Here is a 12,815-nt window from a genome sequence, read left to right as displayed (position 1 = left end):
CTTTCAAACAGGAGTGAAGATAGCTGCTTTAGGCTTTGCTTAAAGCAGACCCTTCCAGTCCAACCCAAAACCAGTTACAGGGGTGTCTTAGTACAGTTAAAAGCACAGTTAAAAGCACACCAAGCCATAATAACTTTACAATAAAAATAACTATGCTCTGTTAGGTACAGCTTAGAAATCAAACAAGAAAATGCAGTACCAAGTGCCTAAAAGTGGTGATGTCAACTAGTCATTTACTATGCCAGCAGCCAATCAAAAGACAATGCCTCTAATTATATGTACATTTATGGCTTCATATAGTTTCACCTGATATGATGAAGTTAATAAAATTCAACTCGGTATGGGTGTCATGAATATGAAATCTTGTTTTGGAGACTAAACCCATTTTTCGAACCAGGCTGTAAATGTTTTATATCTGCTGCAAGATTGATCATTTTAATATGGGTGTCAATAGAGACTGACTGGGTTTTGGAGCCACTCTCCCTGGTGGTCAGTCAGGGAACTGCAATTTTCTGCACTACTGATTTAGCCCATGTATAAAACAATGGATGAAGCTTTGGGTCACGTGACCCAAGTCTGGTTTTTAAGCCTGTTTTGCTTCATATGGGGCACAGCCATGTCCCTCAGCAAGCTGACAAGGACACACCCACCGAATGTCAATCATAACCAAAATATCTGCATAGCTGCCATCAGACATTTACAGTAGGATATACCCATTAACATGTTGACTCGACGGCAAAATCAAAAGTGACCATTGTGTTTAGAGGACATTGGGTTAATACAAATGGCTGGTTGGTTTGCTTGGCGCTGTAGCCTGATGATTACGGATGAGACAGTGATAACGGCCAGCCATTGGCTGTGACAGTCAATCATATTAAAAATAAATGTTATGCTTGATATAAACTCTCCTGATGTGGTACAAATAAATTCAGTCCTCCTCAGAGTTTTCCTGGGTGTGACATCAAACAACTGAGACCAAAATGGTCTCTTGAACCAACCTGTAAATATGTTTAATTCTCCCCTAAATGTGTACATTTTAACATGGGAGTCAATGGAGATTAACTTGTCATTGCAGCCACCCTCTATCAGTCAATCAAGAAACTGCAACGAATCTTATATCCGCATGAGCTTCAATTCAGAAGATAGATGATTGGTGCTTGGTTTAGCCTCAAACTAGCAAGCAGAACGAAGACTGTGGGATCTGATGACTCAACTGGTCTCCAAACCAAGCTAAAAGCTGATTAGTTCTGGTTACCACCCAATAAAAAATCAAAATATAATGAAATTTGTTAAAACAAAATGTGTGAATCTAAAAGCTAACCTCTCCTCTTCCAGCTAACTCACCTACATCAGAGGACATTGGCTACCTAGAGGCCAGTTAGTTGCAACAGGACATACTGCAATGAAAAATGTAAAGAAATTACTTGCAGGAACTCGTAGCTGCAGAAACTATGGTGTTACAGAACCAGGCCATAACTCAGACAACTTCAGATAATGAGCTCTACCTGCATGAGTCAGCATTACGTCTGCTTTTATTAAATACATTGTATAAATGTAACACTACTCCATAATTGGTGGCTCTAACAATACAGCCATAAACCACACAGGAGATCTGAATAGTGAAGCAGCTCCTCAATTAGCTATTCATTGCATAAATTAGCCAAACTGCTTGTTGAATAAATCATGACAACAGTAATAAGTTTATTCCACACAAGTGAAATGCAGTGGTCTTGTGTAGGTGTGGGAGAATAGTTTCACTGTACTATAACATCAACACAACAAAGGGCTATCATGCTGACTGATATTTATATACAGGACAAGCAGTACTCAAGTTGAGGGGGGGTGACGGGGGGTGGCATCCCCCCCTGAAATAAAAACGGTCAAAATCATCCCCCCTGTAAAACTGCCATCCCCCCTTCCCATCCCTTATGTCATTTCATCAATGAATGTGGTATTACTGCTATTTCAACATTTAGAGTCATCACCAGAAAAATAACTTATTTGACAATTTTCACCTGTTTCAAGTAAATTTTCACTTGAAATAAGTAGAAAAATCTTCCAGTGGGACAAGATTTATCTTCTCCTTACAAGCAAAAAAATCGTGTTCCACTGGCAGATTTTTCTACTTATTTCAAGTGAAAATCTACTTGAAACAGGTGAAAATTGTTGTTTTTTCCAGTGATGAGTCTTGTTTTAAGTGTAATAAGATTCTTTTATTAAAACGAGACATTTTAACTAGAAATAGGACAAATATTCTTATTTTTTAAGTTTTTGCAGTGATCCATTTTACTTATCCTGTGAAGGACAGAATCATATTGATAAGTTCAGAAAACTGTTTTTTATTGTTGTGTTTTGATGTATTTGATGTAAGCCCAGTGGATATTTAAAGCTTACAGAAGGCTGCATTTAACTGCTGCTATGTCATTCCTGCAGTATTTCTGCAGGTGTTTTGGTCAGTGCTATTATTTGTAATATAATATATTATTTGTAATCAGCACAAATTATCTGTCTCCATATAATAAAATCCACCATCCCCCCTGATTTCTTTTTACAACTCGAGTACTGAGGACAAGAAATATGACTGATCTTCAAATAACAAAAATTCAAACAGCAGTTGTGAAAAATTACATAAGCTAATACTAATCGCTTGACCAATAGGGGAAAAATGCACAAGGCCTACTTATGATCACTGTTCTAAAAATACAAGCAGTGTATTCTATTCTGAGATGGCAGCAGTGAACATTAGGAAAACATGCATAAATATTCAGCACAGTAGCAGATCTAATTTATCTCCCTAATCATCACAGGAAACTTCACACCTGAGCTTTTTGCTGAAATCTCACGTCTGGCACACACATGAAAATCTATGCACATTGGGACGCATGTTGGCACAAATATACACACGCAGGTGCACAGAAAAAGATCCACACCCGAACAAACCCTTGGTATGCTGCCTCAAACCCCACATCTGCCAGAATTATGATGACGATAAATGATAAAATAGGCCATCTTTAAAAGATGCATCAAAACCTAGCTGAACCTCCATTAGGTAAATGTAAAGAGTCCACTAAGATTCTTGGGCTGCATGCGAACAAGCTTTAGTCTGTCCTAGCAGAACTGCCTGAGGAAGCAGTTACAGGAACACCTTGATCTAAAAGGCTCTCAGAATAAAGTGTCTCTGAATGACCTGATGCCCATGAACTCATGCATTAAACCCGTGCACATGCAACCATGCACCTGAAACACCTTCACTATTCACTGAGTGAAGTACTCTGCTGGTAAACTTAATAAGATAATCCTTTAAATTCTTAGCCTGTATATGTTGTTATAGGAGGGAGAACCCAGAAAGAAACTGGTTAGGTCTGTCACATCACAGAAATATGTTTTTATCAACCACCCTGCCAAGTTATAAATTATCAAAATAACAACTATTCAATAAAATGAGATTTTAAAATCATGATAAAAAGTGTTGTGTTTGCTGCTCTAAAAAACTGGGGTCACATCCACTGGGGCTGCTGAATGACTGATCTTTATCAGCTTAAATGAACTGAACTAACAGCAGAAACACAGCTATATTTGTTAGAGCCAAACTAAACTGCTTCCATGTAAAATCACAAACGCAGATAATATGTAATTAATTTCTAATCGTGCACGAGACTATGGACAATGTTTATTTTTCATGTTGAGCATGTTCTTCCAAAGTGACACATGATTACAGGAAAGGAATCCAGTTAATTTATAATAAACTCTTGCAGCTGGACACCTATTAATCTCAGCTAATCTCCAGTTCAGTTTTTTGCAAACCTTCCAGGTGAAAAATGTGGCAGGAGTTGCAGAAGATACCTAACTATTTATCATTGTGACTCTGCACCAACTGTCCACGTACTCCTGTGACTCTGGATCTCTGAGTCGGTGCATAACCCTCCAACTTTACCAGTACAAAAACGGTTTGTAACATTTTAAGAAGCATGCATACACACGGTCCTCAATACTGTGATAAGTATGAAAAACTATCCTTTAATCCATCAAGTATAAAATCTGATTCTGCTGAACTGGTGTGTAGCCCTCCAACACCTTTTAACTTTCCTCATCACAAAATGAATCCAGTGCCTTTTATCATTATTTATTTGCAGTCTAAGTAGGTTGACCAATTTCTATAAATTCTGACATACAATTAAAATGCATTTCCATAATCCATGAAGCACAAAATGAGAATAATGTCTGTAAAAAACTGTGCAACAATCACTAGTAGGCTAGTATGAAATAGCCAGCATGAAATAGTTTTTGATTTATTTTTCCTAATTTTTGCTTTTGTTTAACATGTAAAATATTGTCTTGTAAATCTCTGAAACTTGTTTATTCAGACATTGATTTACAGTATGATACTGCCATGCAAATACAGAAGATAAACTCCCAAAATGCTAAATACAAAATGTCAAAATAGAGCTACAGTTATTATTTTAATTATGTGAAATAGCACTTGACATCTCCCCCACTATTTTCCCCATATTACTCTTCATGACCACATTTGTTTGCTATTTTCTCCCTACATGGTGAAGCAAGAAAAGAGAAACAAAAAATAATTTTGAAATAATAGAAAGGAATGCATAATCCTCTTTATAATTTAAAGTGAAATTCATGATATTTCATATGATGTAATTGCTTCCGTTCGTGTTGTTTCAAGCAAAGATGCAACTAGAGAAGTTTTACAGACGCTTTCAGAGAAACGTCTGTTTTTTTTTTGTTTTGTTTTTTTTTACCTTGTCTGCACACATATTAATGGTTGATACCATGCCGGTAAAAACCTAAGGCATATATATGTGCATTATTACTATATTATATATATATATATATATATATATATATATATATATATATATATATATATATATATATTGTTATGACCACCTGGCTCACGGTAGATCACAACAAGTAGAGAGACCACACAGGTAAACCATTTCAGGTATTTATTAAAAATAAGACCCTAAGGTACAAGGTAACTAAAGATAATAATGTGCAAAGTAACAAAAAACAACTAAGGGAAAAATGGTTGGCCGTTGTTGTCACAGGCAGGGAGGGAGAGAGACTGGCGGCTCTGGAACCCTCTCCTTAAATACCCTCCCAGGCAATCAGACCCAATCCTGTGCACCTGGATTGGACCCGACCTGAAAGGCAAAAATGAGGAAAGCACCAAGAAAACAGTGCCTCCCCCCACCACACAGGAGTAGGACAGCTATTCCCAATACAGAGATACATAACACCCCCCCCCTTAAAACAGAGGCCCCACACCATGGCCTCTGTAAATAAGGCTTTCAGTACTGCCTACACCAACAAAAAAACATGACCCACTATTAACATTTACCAGTACTGGTCAATTGGGGTCGGACTCCACCCTGCTGGTTCACCCCTACACACCTCCACCCACCACTGCCCAGCTACCCGCAACTCCTGGTACCGGGAGAGCATCTTTAAGGAGGAAAGACAAGGTTAGATGGGATATTGTGAAGAGCAACTGAAAAGGGGAGGAACCGGCTCACTCCAACCCCTCGGGCGCACGTGACAACGCATCTGCTATTACGTTGTCCACACCACGTATGTGCCGGATGCTCAGGTTGTAAGGCTGTAGAAAAAGCGTCCACCTCATCAGCCGCTGGCTCGGACTCTGCAAAGAGTGAAGGAAGGTTAGGGGATTGTGGTCTGAATACACGACTACTGGATCGACTCCCCCACCCACATACACATCAAAATGCTGCAGAGCCCACCACAAGTGCGACGCCCACCAAAAGTCCGGGACACAAAAAGTCCGGGACAACCAAAGTCCGGGACAACCAAAGTCCGGGACAACCAAAGTCCGGGACAACCAAAGTCCGGGACAACCAAAGTCCGGGACAACCAAAGTCCGGGACAACCAAAGTCCGGGACAACCAAAGTCCGGGACAACCAAAGTCCGGGACAACCAAAGTCCGGGACAACCAAAGTCCGGGACAACCAAAGTCCGGGACAACCAAAGTCCGGGACAACCAAAGTCCGGGACAACCAAAGTCCGGGACAACCAAAGTCCGGGACAACCAAAGTCCGGGACAACCAAAGTCCGGGACAACCAAAGTCCGGGACAACCAAAGTCCGGGACAACCAAAGTCCGGGACAACCAAAGTCCGGGACAACCAAAGTCCGGGACAACCAAAGTCCGGGACAACCAAAGTCCGGGACAACCAAAGTCCGGGACAACCAAAGTCCGGGACAACCAAAGTCCGGGACAACCAAAGTCCGGGACACCAAAAGTCCGGGACACCAAAAGTCCGGGACACCAAAAGTCCGTCTGTATGGCCGCCACCACTACCGGCTTCTTCGACCGACCAGGCACAACATCAAGACTCAGTTCATAATGCTCAATAATTCGCCACAACTCCTCAACCTTTAACTGCTGTAACAACTTAATTGATGGAGCTCCCAAAAATTCCCTCACAGGATCCATTTCACCACAACTCTTATGACTACAAACGCCCAACCAGTAACTGATAACCAGTAATCAATAGGCAACCAAGGCCACAATGTCAAACCAAATTCAAACCAAATTCAAACCATTTACCAGGCCATCACTATCATAAGTATAGACAAAAGACCCTGTTATCAACTATAATACCCCAACATGGGATGGCGAGTAGCTTTACTTAGCGAGAGAATGAAGCGAAAGAGCTGCCCCGCGTCTAACTCAAAAAAAAATCCCTGACTAACCACAACCTAGTCTTCAGTGCGCTCATAGCAGCTTAACTACCAACAGTACCCTAATGGCACTGCTGAATAGCGCCCCGGCTTACAGCACACCAAAAACAACAAACTAAAACAACAAACAAAAAAAAACAAACAAGCGTTAAGCGCTTCTCTTCCTACCACGGGGGTTCACGTAGCTCATGGTATCTAAACCACACGCTTCAGACAAAAGGTGGGCGACAACAGTAACCCCGTCTACTCACCATCCAGCTGAGGATCATAACCGATAACCAGGTCACCACTCAAAGGAGGAAAGTGGTCACAGTCCTCCCCTGCTGCAAGCCAAGCAAATCAAAGTTTACTAAGGCAAACCAAACCACTTATTGAGCAATTAAACAAACTAACCAAACACTGTGAGTCTCCTACACAAGTACTACCGAACTATCCAGGCATTAGTAAGGTACTGACAACCTTACCAATTTTCCCGGACGAGGACCCCATTTGTTATGACCACCTGGCTCACGGTAGATCACAACAAGTAGAGAGACCACACAGGTAAACCATTTCAGGTATTTATTAAAAATAAGACCCTAAGGTACAAGGTAACTAAAGATAATAATGTGCAAAGTAACAAAAAACAACTAAGGGAAAAATGGTTGGCCGTTGTTGTCACAGGCAGGGAGGGAGAGAGACTGGCGGCTCTGGAACCCTCTCCTTAAATACCCTCCCAGGCAATCAGACCCAATCCTGTGCACCTGGATTGGACCCGACCTGAAAGGCAAAAATGAGGAAAGCACCAAGAAAACAGTGCCTCCCCCCACCACACAGGAGTAGGACAGCTATTCCCAATACAGAGATACATAACAATATATATATATATATATATATATATATATATATATATATATATATATATATATATATATATATATATATATATATATATATATATATATATATATATATATATATACGCATACATACGCATAGAGAAACATCTATGTTTATTCGTCCAGGCTGGGAGACGTAATAGTTTTATCATGTTTGTCAAAAACTAAATAAATCTAAAATGACTGAAAGAAACCTCTGCAATTCAGATTGTGTGTTGTATGAGTTTTTACCATTTTTAAAGAGGTTAATAAGCTATTTTAAAATGTCTCATTTTTTTTAACAAACTTTCAAACAGTTCTGCCAATAAAGATAATTTCTTGAGTGACATCAACAAGTATCAAAAGCAACTGCATCCTTATGTTTGGTCGCCGACTTAGATACACTTCTTTTATCTGCACAATAACTATTTAATTTGATCCGTTTCCAAGCAACTGAGCAACATTTCGGTAACTTATTGTTAGGTGTTAACCATACATTTTATAAACATTGAATCAGGGATCAGTATTTGGAATTTCTCATTTTTAAATTGAGGGTACCTCTTTTGACCCTTTTTTATGCAGTTGAGAAGCAGTTATATCAACATGTCCAAAATGATAAATTTGTTGTGGTGGTCCGTGACTGATTCATTTGGCTCTATAGTTCAGAATGTTGAAAACAATGTCTGTTATAGAGCATCTTTATAAGAAGTAATCATTTTTGCATGGGTCTCCATCTCTTTCCGTAAGTCCTGCATATGGAAAAATCAGTGTCTCGATAGTCACATGTACATGTGAATAATGAATTATACATCAAATATCACAATGGAAGCAGATGGCATCATCATCATCGTTATAGTTTGGCAGTTAACTTGTACTTCAAAGCTAGAAAAGTAGTTTGTTGTGGTTGTGTCGATATAGTTGGAGGGAAAGTGAAGCTACACAAAAGCTTGAATAGAGGGCAAACAGACCGCTCTCATCTGAATGGCTTCTTAAGTACTGACTGACTGGCGGAAATCATTATGGATCAATGACCCATCTATCTCTCTTGTGGGTCTTTAGCGTTTTTGGCAACCATTTATTGTTAACCTGGTCAACATGGGAGATGTTTTGGTCACATAAATCAATGTGTGAATGGTTGTAAAATAGCCTAAGAAGAGCGTCATAGCTGGATTAAGTGGGTGTCCATTTAGGGGGGTCTGGGGTAAAACCAAGGAGGCAGGAACTGTAACAGCGCTGGCCTCTTCCTCAGTCCTTTAATCAGCTGGGTCTTCATCACAGCACAGGATCCACTGGCCTAGTAAATTAACACTAGATAGCAGCTGGCCACAATAATCACCAATTTGGCTGTTTGCCAACTTCAATGAAATAAAAGGACAAGAAGAGCTAATTAGAACAACAAAATCCGCATTTGAATGAGCTGAGATTGTTGCTGTGTTTACATACATGGTGACTGTGTTCATGTTTGAGAAATCAAACTCTAAGGGGCATCAAGAGGACCGTATGTTATCTTCTACCTACAGCATACCCAATCACAAGCAAGTCTACACCATACCCCACCCAGCTGAAGCACCTACCTTAAGCCAGGAAGATGTTCCTGAAAATGTTCATTGCAAAGTGTTTTTTTATGATAATCAAAGCCACATAAAACTTGAGGCCACTTCTTCTTTTAAATGTTTGTGTCTTATTATTATTATTTCACACTAATGGCTTTTTTCAAAACTCTTTCAAACCGTCTGACTTTACTTTCCAGACCATCTCCAGTCTTTAAGGGTATGTCTTTTACAAGAGATTTAAGCAGCCAACTGAGTCTCGATCAGCATAGCTGGCCCCTGTATGTGCCACCATGGGTTTGAAGTTTTTATTCTTTTGTGTAAAGGTCTCATTGCTAACATGAGCTGCAGCTACAATAATGTTCAGTTTCCGTTGCAAATATGATTGCAAATATTTATTTTTTTTCCTGAAATTTACAAACTATTTCTTGTCCAGGTCGCTATAACGCTTTTTGCCACATAAAGCTTCATTTATAGTCTTGATCATTGAGGCGTTGATTAGAAGTGAGCAAGCTGAGATGAACTTTCATGAACACAAATTGATAAAACAATGAAGTAGGTGTTTAAGTCACACACATCTACATCCCTTAATAACCATACGTGTATAAGCTTTCATCATGAGAAAGGTCAGCTGACAGTACAGACTTGCCATTAATGCAAAGCTTGATGGCATGCTCTTGTATTATGTGTTCAGAGACTGTGGGCAATGTGCTTAAAAACTGTTAACCTTTGGATTAATTAATGCTCCGGGTCAGAGCCACTGAGACGGGAGTCAGTGAGGGGGTTTTGGATAAAAGATTTTCTTCTGGAATTATAAACAATTTTGTGTATTTGGTTATTATCAACACGATGACTATGCAAGAGACTGATTTGCGTATATATGCAGAGATCAGATGTGACACAGTAGGGTGAATGAACTGTGGGATTTGGATTATAAGATTTGTTCTGGATGCTGAAATCATAGTTACACTGAAGTGTGTGTAGTTCTCACACTACAAAGATGAGTTTCCTCCTGAGTCCCTGCCTGACTAAAGAAAGACAGGAACACTGTGAAACCTCACACCATCACCAAAATTGCAGCAAAGGCATTGATCCTCTGAACAACAGCTACATGACAGATGTGATGATGGTTGCAGAATTGCTTCTCCTCAGAGAGAAACAGAGTGAGCTACAGACCTGACCACCCAACCAGCTATGAAATTTGAGAGAAACAGCATAGAAAAGTGAATCAAAACATTCAGTAGTGAAAAAAACATTATTTCATCTCCCTGTGGCCTGCTTGAGTATTAGATGATTATAATTTGGCTCAAGCTAAAATAAAACTGTAACCTGCGTGGGCTGTGCACCACTATTGACTGCAGTGAGCTACCTTACAGCAGATCTTGGATACAACTTTGAAAGTAATCCAAAATCCACAGAGGGAATCATCAAGGCCATGCTCACACACACAGAGACACACAGAGACACACAGAGACACACACACACAGACACATCACACATGGCACAGAGTGTAGCACGTGGCAGGCGTAGGGGCTGGGTGGTTGTGACCAGTGGATGACACGGACAAGGGTGCTCAATAAAAGCATCCGTGATCACTGATGGAGAGGTCAGCAGTCAATGGCAGTGCTGTGACACAAGGCATTTTGATTTATCATTGCACATCAATCACAACACAAGTTTATGTGGCTGTGGCTCAGGAGTTCAAACAGGTTATCCACCCATCAGTGGGCGAGTGACTTTCCACATGCTGAAGTGTCTTTGGGTAACACAGAACCTCACAAGAGCCTCTAATGCAGCTTATTACAGTAACAGAGTGTGAGCATGACAGAAAAAAAGCTCTGTGAATAGGATTGTTGTGGTGTGTAAATGGGTGACTTTGTGTTATACTGTAAAGAACTTTCAGTGCTCAGTATGTGTGGAATTTATGTAATATATATTAATTTCTAAGAATTATAAGATGCAACAATATGCTAATATCATATTTATTTGCTTTTATTAAGACTTAATAATTCAGTTACTGTGTAAACTAAAGTGTAAATAATGCATGTGTTTCAATGTACATCTACAACAGTGAATAACTATTTAATTGTGCTCATATTAATGAGCAATTCACTTGTTATTTTACTTAATAGATGCAAAAAATACCTTTAGACACACAGTTTATCTGACGGTGTCAGTTTATCACAGCTGACATATTATGAGATTATAGAGTAAATGAAAGAAATACAACAAGCCAGATCAGAGGCAGGTGCTGGTGGGGGTGGCTTAGAAAGGGGAAGGCTGTTTTCTCCGAATGAAAGGATGCACCTTTTTGGTGACAAGCTGAGCATCATGACAATAAGCGCACCAAAGCCGAGTGTGACCAAAACAGAGTATTTCTCATGACAAAAATAGACTCAGAGCTGAACCTGTCATTGGTAGCGGCCACAGTAAAGACAGGTACAACTCACTATGCTGTCTGCTGACACTGCATAGGACTCAGCAATGCTGCAGTGCAAGCTCTTTACAGCATCGAGACATTTCCCCCCCTCACCCCCCCTTCAGTCCAGATGTGATCAGAGGTGAGATAAAAAGTGAATGATTGATGGCGCGCTTGATGCGTGCAGACCTTTGTCTCTGCATTTGTCAGAGCGCAAGACTGACGGCAAGCTGCTGAGAAAACCAATTTCAAAACACATCAAATGACATGATGTGGCCCAGGTTCAACATGGAGCTGCATGTGTAGATGTTGGCCCTAACGCCGCACGGAAGGCAGCCTGGCCGGAGAAACTGTGCAGAGCAACGACGAGACGGGATGGGAGAGCTCCGGCTGCACCGACGGCACTATCAGCTATAGTGATGCGGACTGCGGTGCATTCATTAATAGAGTCAGCTCCACACATCACCCTGCCTGCAGAGGCTACACAGTGGAAAATGGACGCCTAACATCAAGCGACCGGTACAGAGAAAAACTCAGTGGACTGGGACACAGATCACGCACGATCCAGTCTATGTGGATGTGCTCCATGGAGCAAAATAGATGCATCTATTTTTGTAATTGTTTATTTTTTTGCAAATAAACCACATATTAGAACTGCGGTGTAACTGTAAACGGGGGCATCAAACAAGCTATTCAATGGCTTTTATTTGCGTAATAGACGCTGCAATCTCTAATTATAGGTCCGCGCAAAAAATAACCATCGGAGGCAAAAACAAGTCTGAGAATTACTGGCATTATTATTTTTCTCTGCATACCCCATATTCCCCCATGCACTGTCAGTAGTGAGGTATAAGTTCCTGAAGCATATCAACGTGGCGTGTAAATTACACTGAGCAAAGCATAATCCATCAGGCTGCAAAGTAGAAACAATACTCCTAAAGTGTAATTAGGGTTGTAGGAGAGGAGCTTGTGTAGAGGTCTTACCTGCAGCCTTTCCTGTTCAATTTCAGATGTTGGAAGAGCGCTGCGCTCCCAGAGAGCAAGACGGTCGAGGGAAGAGGGAGAGAGAGGGGGGCTGAGAAGCGCTTGAGAAGCTAAATAACGACTCTATCAAGTCAAAAATAAATAAATAATGCAATATAAAGGGGACGGAAATGATTAAAAAAAAAAAAGTGGCACCCGAGGGAGTGAATTATCAGCGCCAGGATTCAGTTTAATTCCAGTCTGTGATAGAAGAGGGTTGAACGTGCATAAAAAGGCTAATAC

The 12,815-nt window shown here is 40.3% G+C and overlaps 2 protein-coding genes across 2 annotated transcripts in view; one reads left to right on the top strand and one right to left on the bottom strand.

Moving 5' to 3' along the window:
• cacng8b (calcium channel, voltage-dependent, gamma subunit 8b) overlaps positions 1-12,815 on the bottom strand; it is a 31,326-nt gene extending 18,511 nt beyond the window's left edge. Inside the window, exon 1 of the mRNA XM_061717013.1 lies at positions 12,534-12,815. The gene's annotated coding sequence lies outside the window, so the exon portion shown is untranslated. The remainder of the gene's footprint in view (positions 1-12,533) is intronic.
• LOC133440618 (proteoglycan 4-like) lies at positions 5,747-6,421 on the top strand. Its single transcript, XM_061717938.1, has one exon. It carries the CDS (start codon positions 5,747-5,749, stop codon positions 6,419-6,421), a length of 675 nt encoding a protein of 224 aa, XP_061573922.1.

The sequence above is a fragment of the Cololabis saira genome, chromosome 3 (genome assembly GCF_033807715.1).
Source record: "Cololabis saira isolate AMF1-May2022 chromosome 3, fColSai1.1, whole genome shotgun sequence".
NCBI classification, from domain to species: domain Eukaryota; kingdom Metazoa; phylum Chordata; class Actinopteri; order Beloniformes; family Belonidae; genus Cololabis; species Cololabis saira.
The sequence above is the reverse complement of the archived record's forward strand: the minus strand, read 5'-3'. Positions and strand labels throughout refer to the sequence as shown.